The following is a 14,252-nucleotide window of genomic DNA, read 5'->3' as shown; positions in this document are numbered from 1 at the left end:
CACTTCAAATGCACACACCCACAACTTTGAATGTAGCACACTCACAAGTGAATGTACACACCCTTTTTTGGAATGGATGACTAATTGAGCTTTTTTGGAGTTCTCTATAAGAGAGGAGAAGTCCTTGAGATGTTATGGAAAATTTTCTCTTAGTGGTCGAGTTTTTATTGCTTTCAAGTTGATAAAGGCTTTTGCTTGTAAGCATTGGTTGCATCAATTGGTAGTTGGTTGTATAAGAGTCCATCATGTGGCTTGGAAAATTAAAGAAATTCTAAAGCAGACAGGCAATTGGATGCCTGCCAAGCTCTAGTGCAAGCAACACAAATGGATTGCTCAAGTACAAGGTAGTTGGGAAAGGGTTCGTCACTACGTCAATGCAATGGGTGTGAGTTAGGGCTGGTTGGTGGCCAAATGTTGGAGAGGAGATGCGAGTAACAGCCTCCAGGGCTTGTAAACGAGAAGTGGGGTGCACATGACAAGTGTATGACAAAGGCGGACTGCGACTTTCTTGTCCCGGGGAAACATCCGCCGGGCAGCGGAGAAAACAGACGCAAAACACCAAATTCAGGCAGAGGTATAAAATTCATTATCCCCCCTTAATTACATTTCAACTCCTGTCTCCCCCGTTTCCCGTCCCCTTCTTCCTCTTTTCCTCTGGCTTCCTGCTCCGCCACTAGCGCAGCAGATCCGCAAAAACAGAAGAGCCTCGCAGAGCTATGGCTTCTGCACTTCAATCCTCCCTCATTCTTCCTCCTCGCGTTTCCGCCCCGGTGGCTTCTTCTACTCCCTCGTCTTCCAAGCTGCCTCCTGCACTCAACGTCGTCAGTTTGTCGTCCTCTTCCTCCTTGTTCTGCGGCGTCTCGTTGCCTCAGCATTCCACCACTGTAGCCGTTCCTTCGTGCAGAAGGAGGCTTAGCGTCTCGGCCTCTGTTTCTGCGTCCAAGCCAGAACTCGTCGCTGAGAAGCCATCGGTTATCTACGACGCAGTAAGCTTTAGCTCTTTCTTGCTTTTGATTTTATCGCTGTTTGGTTCGTGTCATGGAATTCCTTTTCCTCCTCCGTCCCCTTTATTTTCGCAGCGTCTTCTTTCATTCTGATCGTTTAACATGCAAATTGTTCTTGTGCACTGCATCGCGTGGCCTTCTCAGTTGCCTATTGTACGCGCATTTTGTCACTTCCTTGAAGTAACTCCTCGATTCTTTTTTTCGTAAAAAGTAACTCCTCGATTCTGCTTCCACTTTTGCACACGAGTCTTCACTTTGAGAACTGCAAGCTGCTGATCGTTTAGTGCTTTGTCAATTGATCTTCGACAAGATACTATTTCTTATAAATCTTTTGACTGTTTGTTTTTTTGCATATCGCAAAAATCTATCCTTTCGAACTTCCCTTCCTTAATATGTGTAAACACCCTAACATTAATTATTCATGTTATCAACATTACGTGATTATGCTGCATTTCCATGCACTGTAAAGCTCAAGCTACTTAATGCTGTTTGGAGATACTTTATGGAGGTGCTTTTCTTGCAGCGGATGCAAAGTTCACAGCGATTCAATCTGGTCCAGCTTTATCCATTTGCATGACTTCTTTGGCTCTTGCATATTACATTACTGCATTTCTCCCTCCTGTCAATATTCTACATGATGATTTCTCGTGCGTTTCTTTGACCTGTGGTTCCTTGCCCAATTGCATGCAGCTTATCACCAAGGAGGAAGGTCTAGTGCTGTACGAGGATATGGTTCTGGGCAGGTCGTTTGAGGATATGTGTGCACAAATGTACTACAGAGGCAAGATGTTTGGCTTTGTGCATCTCTACAATGGACAGGAGGCTGTGTCCACTGGCTTCATCAAAGCCCTGAAAGCTAGTGATTTTGTGTGCAGCACATATCGAGATCATGTGCATGCTTTAAGTAAAGGTGTACCTGCCCGTGCTGTAATGAGTGAACTATTTGGCAAAGTCACTGGTGTTTGCCGTGGCCAGGGAGGATCCATGCACATGTTTTCGAAAGACCACGGTCTTCTGGGAGGCTTTGCTTTCATTGGAGAAGGAATCCCCGTGGCCACGGGAGCAGCATTCACTACAAAGTATGAGCGTGAGGTGCTAAAAAATGACAAGGCTGATGCAGTCACTGTGGCCTTTTTTGGAGATGGAACTTGTAACAATGGTCAATTTTTTGAATGCCTGAACATGGCTGCCCTTTGGAAACTCCCTATCATTTTTGTTGTGGAGAACAATCTCTGGGCCATAGGAATGTCACATTTTAGGGCCACATCTGTGCCAGAAATATGGAAAAAGGGACCTGCATTTGGGATGCCCGGAGTGCATGTGGATGGTATGGATGTTTTGAAGGTCAGAGATGTAGCACTTGAAGCTATTGCTAGAGCAAGACGAGGCGATGGACCAACACTTGTGGAGTGTGAGACTTATCGATTCAGAGGCCATTCGCTGGCAGACCCTGATGAACTTCGAAAGCCAGGTACCTTCTACTTGTCTTTAGTTGTTCATATGAGTGATTAGAACATTTACATATTCTTTGGAAGTTAGAATCAATATGATTCTTTAAAATTAGTACAACTCTTGTGTCTTCATTTTGATATCTCAAGCTCGAAAGCACATGACTTTTTGTGTTACAGTAAGACTGTCAATAGAGATTTAAGGCTGTTTGTTGGAATTACTGTCATTGAATATTCGCCAAATAGTTCAGGTAGTGCTTATGTAATTGCTTGTCTACCATTATTCTCGAAGAAGCTGCTTTTGCTAGCTTTACACATAAAAAAGCTCAGATTTAATCTCTATGTAAGGCAGCTATAATTTTTATACTGGCTCGGAATATGGCTTCAGTATTGGTGGCTTCTTAAGTGTTGAAGACAACTGGGCCGGATTTTAATGTACTGGCAGCCTTTCATGCACTGATAGCTTTTCTTCAAAAGCTCCAATCATCTGTCACTGATTAAAAAAGGCAAGTGCTGGTTTATCGAAGCTATATATTGGTTGATCTGTCGTTAGAAATGATTCAGTAACCAGTTTGTGGCTGACCTAGTTCTGGCAGCGCAAAAGTGTTTCAACAAAGTTTGAACATGCAGAGGGATGTTGTGATGCACTCAAATAACTAGCTTTTACTGGGCTTACCCAAAGCCTTGTAGGACTTTTCGTAAATTTACCAGTCACTGGCCTGAGAGACACTCTCTTTTGACTCTACCTACAGGTCAAACGGGTCAGGTATAGTAATCCATGTGGGCATCATTATTCATGGAACTTGCTGAGTATAATGAGTACAATCATTGCTGGATGCAGGTTTTATAAGGCTGTAGTTTTGTTGGAGGTACAGTAGTTGTAGTTGCCTAAGGCTGGGAGTAGAGTATTTATAAAGGCTTTAGGAACATGCCACTGTGGGAGTATTCAGAAGCACTTGCACTTCCTCATTTCTGTGGGCTGGAAGTAGAGTCTTTATAAAGGCTTTAATACCATGCCACTGTGGAAGTATTCAGAAGCACTTACTTCTGCATTTCTGCAGGTGGTTGTTATATTTCAATTATCTACACACAATCAATTAGTCAGATTACACATGGAAGTATTCAGAAGCACTTGTACTTCCACGTTTCTGCAGGTTGTTGTTATATTTCAATTACCTACACACAATCAACTAGTCAGATTACACATGCTTTTTTCGGGGGGGGGGGGGGGGTGGTAGTGTCAAAACATTGCTGTTGTTGCAATGGTAGATTGTCTCTCAATCTCTCTCTCTCACCTGCCCCCCCATCCCAACCCGGGCTTTTATCCTTGGGCAAATGTAACAAGACGTCCATAACCTCTGCCTCACAAATATCAGACTCCATAATAGCTTGCATGTCCTGCGGTAGCTGATTGCGGACCAGGTCATAAAAATCCGAACGGGCCTGAGTGATTTGATCTGAAGGTGGAGAAGTGGTGCCGAGAAGGTCACGGAAATAATTCCTGCACATCTGCACAATAGTCTGCGGATCCATGATAAGGTGACCTTCTGCATCCTCAAGTCTGGTCATATTCTCCCTAGCAGGAGAGGCGTGAAGAGCTCGAAAGAACTTATGGGTTTGACATGCATTATCTTGCAACGTCTCTGTCAGATGTTGCAGTTTGGCCTGCTGATATGATTTCAATTGGAATTCTTTAATAAGATCCGCCACTCGCATGGCCAGTGCGAGCAGAAAGGCATCATCCGGAGTGTCCACCAGCAAAGAACGAACCAAAGCCAGCATGTCCTCAGCTGCCTTGCGACGCTACTGACAAAGAGAGGCATGGTGGATCCCATACTGCCGTGCAACCCGCTGCACATTAGCGAGCAATCGGTCAAATGACGCAGTGCCTTGAGAAGAGAAGTCGAAGAGAAATCTGTCGATCAATTGCTGCATATAGCCCTGAAAGATGGCATGCTTCAGGTAAGACGAATTGAAACGCAAAGGGAGTCTCTCTAGAAATTTCTTGAAAGGGGCAATGGGTTGTGCAAGCAGCTCAAGCTGCAGAGGGAAATGGTCCGACAGGGCATATTGCTGCAATACTTTTATTTCGAGCAGCTCAGGAAGAAAATCATCATTCTGCATGATATATATACGATCCAATCTCGACCATGTTGTTGCATATTGGGCAGAATGGAAAGTAAACCCTGTAGAGGACGGGTGTAACCAGGACCAGAGATCTTGCTTGAGGACGTCAAGAGCCAACGCCTGCCACATACGACTTTCCGGCGTATCCATCACCGAATGCTCCGATGTGGACTGGGAGGAATCCACACACATATTGAAATCCCCCATGAAGAAGCCCCGTCTACCAAGTGCCAAGGAGGCCTGCAAAGTTTGCCAAAGCGCCTGACGAGATACGGAATCATTCGGAGCATAGAGGCCAAGTAGCCATAAGATTTCCCCTTCGAATATAATTTCAATCACCAAAAAACGGCCATGAACATCATTTTTAATCAGAACAGGCTGATATTTGTCATGGACAATCATGAGCACACCCGAATAATGCATGGCCTGTGACCCAGCATAAAACAGTCTAAATCCTTGGCAATCTACCACTTTTCCGGCTTCATCGTGACTCTTGTGCTCAACAGCGCACAGGACATCCCACTGATTTTCATGCAACACAGTCCACATAGCATGTTGCTTGTGGCGAGAACAAATTCCACGCACATTCCACGTGGCGATTTTCATGTATACTCCAAGCAAAATCAGGTGCGAGGCACTGCTTGCCTCGATTGGACTTTGTCAGCGAGAATGTCCAGGACTCCCTCGTCCAAGAAATCTGCCAACACTGCAAAAGAGTTCTGCGGACCAGATTTGGAAGTAGACGGCATATCTGCTGGCTTTGGGATGGACCGGGGATAACGACGGTCCCACGAGGTAATGACATTACCTCTGGTATCAAATGCCAGCTTCGCAGAGGGACCCTTAGAACGATCCGAAGACATTTTCCTGGCGGACTGATAACGGGGGCCAGAGGAAACCATAGCAGGAGCCGAGCGCTCAGAAGACTGCATTTCCTTCCTTCGCATGTATGTACGCATGGAATCTTGAGATGTAGTAGGCACATTGTTTTGCATGGCCGCAACAACCCTGTTGCCTTTTTTTGCACCTACTTCCACCCAATTATTGGCGCTAGAATCCAGACCCGCAACCTGTTGTTTACCTTTGGCCAAAGCTTGGGGCTGATGGGTAGCATCCAGTGATGGAGCATCACACACCATCTCCTCCATGGGCGGCACAGCATGGCCATTATGGGAAGTGTGTTGCTGTTCCGGGCACTCGGCCATAAAGTGCCCCAATTGTCCACAGGAGAAGCAATGCCCTGCAAAATTGCCCCTTTTCAAACGAAAGTGTAAAGGGTGCATGCCAGGGCAATTGAGGCGTAGCCAGGCAGGCCTTTTTCTTGCAGTGTCCCATAGCATACACAAGCGGTTGCGATTCACAGCCCGGAGATTGGGAGGGACCAGAACAGTGCCCACAACGGCCATAGCATCCTTCAATAGCGGCCAATAAACAGCCGGACAGTTTTCCACCTCGACCCAGACCGGGCATTCACGTTGCAGCAGATGCTGAAAATCTGCCATTGGACGCCATGGAACCACATGAACCAACCGGCGTTCAAAAAACAAAGGCAGTTTAGACAGGAGAGCAGCACGGTGCGTCTCTGATTTCAACAGGACCTCAAAAAAACCCCGGGAGCCAATAAAAATCTCTTCAACACAGTCCCCCTGTAGCAGATGTTGCAACCACTGGCGAATACGGGAAAGCAACGGGATTCGACCAGTGAAGAAAAGTATCACAGCGCGATCATAAAATACCGAAAAGGAGCGTAGGACAGTTTTTGGGTCCACGGTGGCATCCAGCACATCGTCAGGTGCAGAGTCGGAAAAGGCTTCCTGATTATGTTGAACATAATCGCCAAGCAAAGTGTTTGCAAATTCCAGCAAGTGTTCCCAGTCCACTTTCTGAGAGTCCACCGAATCCGAAGCAACCTGGGCATAGGACCGATCCTGAGAAACGCCTATCTCTTCCGAAGCATGCTTGGTACGTTTCCCTGCAGGCTGGATGTCAGGACCAGGGGGCATCTCTTCATTGCATGGAACCATATCCTCAGGTTCCTCCGCATCAGAATCCGGGCCCAGTGCTGCCACTGTTTGATCTATGAAGTCCAGATTCAAACCAGCCATCGTAGATGATGATTTGCTCTCGAATGAGGACTGACCCTCTGTTTTGCCGTCTCTCTCGCTTTCCCTTTTTTCTGTACAGAGGCGCTGTCCAGGGGTGTACTCAGCAAGGAGAGCTAATGAAAACCGAGGTTTACCTGTCTCCGTGCAGGGGCAGACAGGCGAAACACAGGCCGGGCGGTCTCCACAGCAGGACGGGACAGGCTGGGATGTCGATTAGGGGTCCGTTAGCAGCGTCCGGGAACAGGGCGTCAGGAGGATGCTATCCTGAATAGGGCATCAGCGAGAGGGCAGCTGGGCGTTGATAGGGCGGCCGGAACAGAAGATGCTGGCTCCAGGGGCAGGGCGACTGCTCCCGACGGCTCCAGGAGCAGGACGGCCTGACGACGGCACCAGGGATGCCGCCCGCAGCGCAGGGCGCAGGCGTGACTGGTCGAGAGAGGCAGAGACGCAGGCCGCGATGGTGGTGACGACACTCGAACGCCTGGCGAACAAGGGCGACGACGAGCCTGAGGCAAACGCGGGGTGGCGACAGGTAGGGTTTTCAGGCGGCGGCGGCGCAGGAAAACGCGCCCGCAGGTCACGCTAGACCTAGCGATGGCAGGGCGGCACGGAGCGGGAGCAGCAGCCCGTCATCTCGATCTCTCTCTCTCTCTCTCTTTGTGGCATCTCTCCCCCAACACACATTCTCTCTCTCTCTCTCTCTCTTTTTGATTAGGTGATTGCAACAAGCTCTACAACAATCTTGAAGATGAACTTGCCTTGCTCCCAACAGATTCTTTCTTAGAGCTAGTTTGTGGTTGAGGACTCTGAGTAAATCATTTATTTGTTGGATAGAGACAGTGAAGTCCAAAGAACTCCAGCTTGTCAAACCCTTCCATCTTTCATTTATTTTCTTGAGATATGCATCCCTTCTTGGAAGGGATGATTGGACCTATCCCGTGTTGTCTACTGTAGTGCGATGTTGTGAGTTTTTCTTATTCTCTATTATTGAGTGGTTGCCATTAGTTCAAAACTATTCTCTCTCGATATCTTGAACGTATTGTTATGAGATTGTTACATTTGGATTGAGGTGTGGTCTCTTGTGGAAAGCTATGGTATGTATGTGATTGTCAAGTTGTAAAAATGATGGATGCAACTGAATGAGCAAGCCACCATGAGTTTATATGTGTTCAAGTGCAAGCCTGGGTGGATATATCTATACCTAGCTTAAACACGAAAGTTTGATCTACATAGAATAAAAAATACATCTTTAGTCATAATTTTGAATGCCTAAAAAAAGTTGCTTCTAAGGAAAAAAAATTATGCTACACTTCTTTAGACTATCTTTTAATAAGTTCATGGTGTGAACTTGATGTTTGGTTAGATTAGATATAAATTTGAATTTTCAACTAGAGATAGTTGTAGAGTAGTCTTTAAATATTCCTTTGAGGTTAGGTTTGTTATGTCGTTTCAAACTCTCATTTATTTTTCAAATAATCCTAGGTAATATTAGACGTAGTCTTTGTGAAATTCTTCCACTTTAGTTATCCCTTATCATTTTAGTTGAAAGATTTCACCTATTTTATTTGAAGTTATCAGAAATCAGATAAGAGGAGGTGGTGGTACTTAAGCCTTCAAACATGTTGCTACTACCTAGAATTGATGTTAATGGGAGAAATTTAAAACTTGATGATATCCACTCCTAGAATTGTTATACCCATGGATTAAAATGATATCCAATTCTAAAATAATTGGAGTGGATGTCACTCTAGTTTATGGATATCACTACATACTCTAAAGCTTGAGGACATTGTCCTCTTATTCAATTTATGACAAATTGAAACGACATAGGTGGAATCTCCTGGCAAAATGATAATAAACAACTCAAGTTCAAGAATTTCACAAATATTGACTCAAAGTCATGAGCAAGAAGATAGCCCTTAGCTTAGGATCAAAAGCTGGCAAGCTTGCATCTTGTAAAATTGACTCAAAAAGCTTGCATATCGTAAAATTGACTCAAAATACTAGTGAAAACATTAAATGCTCGTGGTGGGCCTAGACTCATCAAGGTCCAAGTTGACCAACTTCTGCATGAGATGGATCTAATTTATAGGAGTCATAGTCTCATACACAGCCTTGAGATGTTGCATATGCAATGGTGAGTTCCTTGATATCAACCAAGATATCATCAGTGACTACCATTTTGACATAAGTGATGGCTTTCTTATGCATTTTAGCCCAATCCTCATCTGACAAAGCAACAGGTTTATCTTCTGCCAAAGCATCATCACAATCCTTCAGAAAAAGTATACCCTGCATACGATCTTTCCAAAGATTAAAGCCATTGTTATCAAATTTGTGAATCTCAAAAAGATTCATTGTGTCAAAGGTAGATGCACTGCCAGCCATTTATAGCAATAAAGTGCCGAATACTTTCAGCCAATAGCAAGGTTGCTGAATATAACAGCAAGTATTCAAACTTGTACTTCCAAGAATGCCCAAGAAGCAGATATTATATTGCAATTTCAGTCCCTAGGGCTGATTACAGCATATACATGAACCAAATCAGATACATATGCATAAAAGACAGCTCCCACTTCAATAATACATCACCATAATACCCAAATGCAATAACCCAAGTGTTGTATGTACCACTATTTCACTACACAATGAACATGTAGCAATACATGTACCAAGAGAAGCTGCCCTCTTACAACATTTAATACATCCCAAGTCCAAGTTTCTCCCACTAAGTAGTGAATTTGCTGTAATTTCATTGTCAAAGCACAAATCAGCTCAAAATGCATCACTGATGCGAAAATCCCCAAAAAATTTTGCAATAAATCTCCCCCAATTGCATCAATATATCGTCCCGACCGTTGGAACTATGCCGCCTGCCTAGTCATGTGTCACCCCCCTGGTCACAAGCTTGGTCATGACTTGACCTACTGCAGCTGACATGCACCTCACGTTGATTGTCGTTTGAAATCAATTGACTGCAGCTTGGTCAAAATGAATACCTGTTGACTCTTGAACATGCTGAACAATGATGAGCTGACTCCTCCTTCGCGCGAGCACTCTTGCCACAACTTTGATACCAGTTTGAAGGGAGAGTGGAAGTGCCTAGGTAGTATGCCAGACAAAGGAGGTGTATTCAGTAGTAGAGAGTGTGTAGAGAGTAGAGACTCGTGATGGATGTGTACTAGTGTGATACACACAAAGAATAAAAGAATGTATTTATTCTTAGGGTACGGTGCACTTACACCCGCAAGGGTGTGGTCACATGTACAAGTAAATTTATGCATAGAAGTAGCAAAGGGCCTTTACACCCAACAAGATGTAGTGTGTATGTATCAGACGAGAATGACATGGAGGAGGGGCGTCGATGGAGGTGAATTTTTCACTTTTTAATGCTTTGCTAAGCGTTTGACTTAATTAAAGGTCAAACGTGCAAGTGTAAGTTGAACACATGTTGTGCAAGTCAGTTAAGTGACAATATCAAGCCTAGGACCTCGAAATCTCAATCAGTGTCAAAGTCAAAGTTGTAATAAGTTGTACTGGCCAGGTATAGGTGGTATTTGGTGATAGTTGTTGGCCCAGGACAATTTATTAGCTATTAATGTCAGTGGTGACATGAGGAACTAGGCATTAATTGATTAACTAATGCCACTTCTAGGGCTAACAAAAGCTTTGGACAGCTTTGGTGACAAATTCAGCCCAAATTAAATTATGGCTGGCTGACCTCTTGGAATTCTCTGAAATTCCCCAATTTCAGTGTTTGAATTCCAAGTCCTAGGCCTCGATTTCTGAGTACACTTCCTGAAGAGGCTGAGAAACCCTACTTTTTACCAATCATGTATTTCTGAGTACACTTCCCAAAGAATTGGGGCCAATCGTGTGTCCATTGTTGAAATTCTTGCTGTAATTAGTGTTTAATCAGGTCATTACTACCCTTTCCCCGAAAGGAAGGCCGGTTTCGAGGGGTGGCTTATAAATAGGCAAAAATAAAACAAAATAATGATTAGGTTGGCCAGCCTTTAATGCCACCATAAATGTTAGTCGGCCAGACTGAAAATGTGCTGCCATTAAAGTGCCTGTACAGCCACTACCCTAACAGATGTTTCCAGTCATCTCTTCCAAGAAGGGGTAAACATCTTAGGAGAATAAATGAGCGATGTAGGGTTTAATAGCTCGGAGTTCCTAAGATTTGACTCTTTAAGAGACAGCTGACTTGTGGGAGTCCTTAATCACAAACTATCTACACTTGTTAGTGGCAACAAATAAACAAGTTTCTTTCATGACACCCAATAAATTCAGTAAGTTGCCGATAGCACCTTGGAGCCTTTGGCTGACTTGCTCTTGCAATATAATGTGGTTTGCTAGTGTTTGGACTCTATTCTTATGTCCTTTGTTTTCGAGCTCCCTTCATGCTAAGCTAAACTTTGAAGACTAATTTTTTCTCACAATACTTGCATAAAAACGAAAGCCTGTACTTTATAAGCCATAGATGTCTCATAGCCAAATGGTTTTGTACCTTCACATTTGAGACATTGCAAACACGATAGGGTTTTGTCAGCATATTGTTTAACATTCTAAAAATACAGAGCTAGATCAGATGCACCGAAATTTTGAATTTAGTCATCAAGTAAGCTCTCTCTTTTGCATACAGGATGTAATTTACTGATTTGTCCTCCTTCCTTCCCAACTTATTTATGACAACTGACTTGAAGCACTCTGTGCTTATCTTAACCTAATGCATATTGATATTATTGCAAAAATGGATTCTGATCTTGCTTGCCTTTCTGAAACTTTTAGATTGTCTGCAGCAGTTTACTTTTTACCTGATGCTTTGATGTGTCTCTGCTACATTTGTGCTGCTGTTTATGTTATTGCAGTGGAGAAAGCCCACTATGCAGCAAGAGATCCCATAGTAGCTCTGAAGAAGTACCTACTAGAAAACAACCTAGCAACTGAATCAGAGCTGCAGAACATTCACAAAAAGATAGATGAACTTGTGGAAGATGCTGTGGAATTTGCTGATGCAAGTCCATTACCTCCTCGTAGTCAGCTCCTAGAGAATGTGTTTGCTGACCCGAAAGGATTTGGGATTGGACCTGATGGTAAATATCGATGCGAGGATCCATCATTCACTGCCGGAACAGCTCAAGTGTAATTTGCTGTATTGCTCTCACATGATGTTTATGCAACTCATGCAAATACCAGTTCTTTTGCCCCTTAAAGAAATTCCTGTACTTTCTCTTGAATTCCTTTTGTCAACCAGGTGAACCTAAAACAAGAAGGCAATCTGCACAACATTGTGGAGACACTTTGTACTTTAGCAGTAGCTTTGAAGTGTAACATATAATGCCAAACATGGAGTTAGGAGCATGTGATAAATTGGTTTTAAATTTATGTTGGCCAACAGGATATCAACGTTTTGTTTCTAGTTTGAAGCTTCAGTCAAATTTTCAGAACTGGTGTTTGTTATGGATTATATCCTGTGTACAATTTGATTCTATAAAAGGCACTAGGCCGCAGGTACCATGGAAGGGTTCTTTCTTTACAGTTCTGGGCATGGAGATCTGGTTGGCAGTCTTTGGAACTGCTGACTTCAATTGCTTATACCCATAAAAAGGAACTGTAAAAAAACTCTATTTGCTTTACAGTATAAGCTATTTGAAGGAGGCTTATCAACTCTAGGTTTGATGTTGTATGTGATGTGGAGCAGAGGTTTCTTTCAGGTGTTCAGGTGCAAAGTGACTATGTATGTATGCATCATGAGGTATATGATCAAATTGTCAGAGTGCAGCGATGGGGAAGCGTAGGACATAGATTGAGAGAGAGTGAACACACAGAGAAGAGAGAGAGAGAGAGAGAGAGAAAAGGAGACAATGTAAATACAGAAAATCTGCAGTGTAGTATGCTGTATAAGAGTGCAGAAATATACACGGGGGCAGAGGAAATATCTGCGTATGTCTCCGACTTGATGACCTCGATCTTCGTCAGCCCGAGCACAGTCTGTCTCAGCCAACAGATCTCAAGATCAGAATCTGAAATGAATGATTGCTGGAGTGTGCCACAAACCGGCTATAAATAGCCAGAAAAAATAGGAAATAACAGCACCAGGTCGGCTGCATTAAATGCAGCCAACTGCAGTAAAACTTTCCGACTGCAGGTTGCCACGTGGCACCTGTGCAGTCTGCTGAGGTGGCTGCTGACGTGGCACTGCTGAGGTGGCTGCTGACGTGGCACTGCCGTACTCCGCCGTCCACCAACTGTCCAGGGAACGACTGTCTAACACCCCCTCTCAGATCCTGGACTGGTCAAAAGACTGAGGGATTTGGAATGCTGCCGAAGAAGAGCCTGGGGAAGTGTCTTCGTAAACAAATCTGCAAGGTTATCCTCCGTCTTGCAATACTCCACATCAATGGTCCCATCCAGAAGCTTCTCCCAAACGAAGTGATACTGGATCTCAATGTGCTTCGTCTGGGCATGGAATACAGGATTCCGTACCAAGGCAATGTAACTCTCATTGTCGCACTGCAGAAGAGTAGGACGAGTGTGGGGATAGCCAAGCTCCTCCAACAATCTCCAAAGCCCCACAACCTCACATGTGGTGGAAGACGCAGCCTGATACTCCGCCTCAGTAGAAGAAAGGGCTGGCTGCTTCTTATTACTCCAAGAAATAACACCTGTACCCAAGGTAAAACAGTAGCATGTAGTAGACTGTCGATGGTCCACATCGCCAGCCCAATTCGAGTCACTCCAACCGGCAAGAACCAGATCGAAAGAATTTGTAGCTACGGGATAAGAAATCCCTAAGTTAGAGGTTCCCTTCAAATACTGAAGAATCCTTAGGGCAGCTTGCCAATGCACCTGTTTGGGTTCAGTCATGAACCTTGCCAAAAGACCAATAGCAAAACAAAGATCAATACGAGTATTGAGAAGCCAAATCAAGGATCCAATTAATTGATGGTAGTGTGAAGCATCCATCATAGGAGAATCTAAGTGTAAAGTGGCCTTCCAATTCGGATCCATACGAGTAGTGATGGGCCGACAAGTCTCCATCTCAAAAGTCACCTAGAGCTCTTGAATGTACCTCTGCTGAGAGATGAAAATTCCCCTCTGAGACTGATAGATCTCATGACCCAAGAAGAAATGAAGAAGCCCTAAATCCGTCATCGCGAATGTCTGATGTAAAGCTGTCTTGGTCTCTCGGACCTTCTGTGCATAATCTCGTGTAAGAATCAAATCATCAACATACAACACAAACAACACACGACCAAGCTCGAAAGCGTGCACATAAAGCTGCGGATCAGCCTTGGAGCGCCAATATCCCAACTTTGATTGAAGAAACGAGTCAATCTTCTTGTTCCATGCACGCGGAGCGTGCTTGAGGCCATACGAGGCCTTCTTCAACCTGTACCCCTATCTGCACAAAAACGAGCAAACTCATTAGACATAAATTCATCTCCCTTGTCTGAATGCAAGGTCTTCAGTCGGTGGCCAGAATGGTTCTCTTCAAAGAGAAGCCAATCCTTGAAGTGAGAGAAAGCCTCCGACTTCAAAGTCAAGAAATAGGCCCAAGT

At 44.3% G+C, this 14,252-nt stretch overlaps 1 protein-coding gene across 2 annotated transcripts; it reads left to right on the top strand.

Annotated features, from left to right (window-relative positions):
- The first annotated feature begins 430 nt into the window (after positions 1–430).
- Positions 431–12,035, top strand: LOC148015657 (pyruvate dehydrogenase E1 component subunit alpha-3, chloroplastic-like). Of its 2 annotated transcripts, none has more exons than XM_087665014.1 (3): positions 431–574; positions 1,695–2,475; positions 11,559–12,035. In XM_087665014.1, exons 2-3 carry the CDS (start codon positions 1,734–1,736, stop codon positions 11,834–11,836), a joined length of 1,020 nt encoding a protein of 339 aa, XP_087521140.1. In that variant the 5' UTR covers positions 431–574; positions 1,695–1,733; the 3' UTR covers positions 11,837–12,035. The 2 variants fall into 2 exon arrangements, with proteins under 2 accessions (XP_087521140.1, XP_087521139.1); XM_087665013.1 differs by lacking the exon at positions 431–574 and adding an exon at positions 592–986.
- Positions 12,036–14,252: the final 2,217 nt, after the last annotated feature.

The sequence above is a fragment of the Lygodium microphyllum genome, chromosome 24 (assembly GCF_053477565.2).
Source record: "Lygodium microphyllum isolate KBCC chromosome 24, Lygodium_microphyllum_v1.1.10, whole genome shotgun sequence".
NCBI lineage: Eukaryota > Viridiplantae > Streptophyta > Polypodiopsida > Schizaeales > Lygodiaceae > Lygodium > Lygodium microphyllum.
The sequence above is the reverse complement of the archived record's forward strand: the minus strand, read 5'-3'. Positions and strand labels throughout refer to the sequence as shown.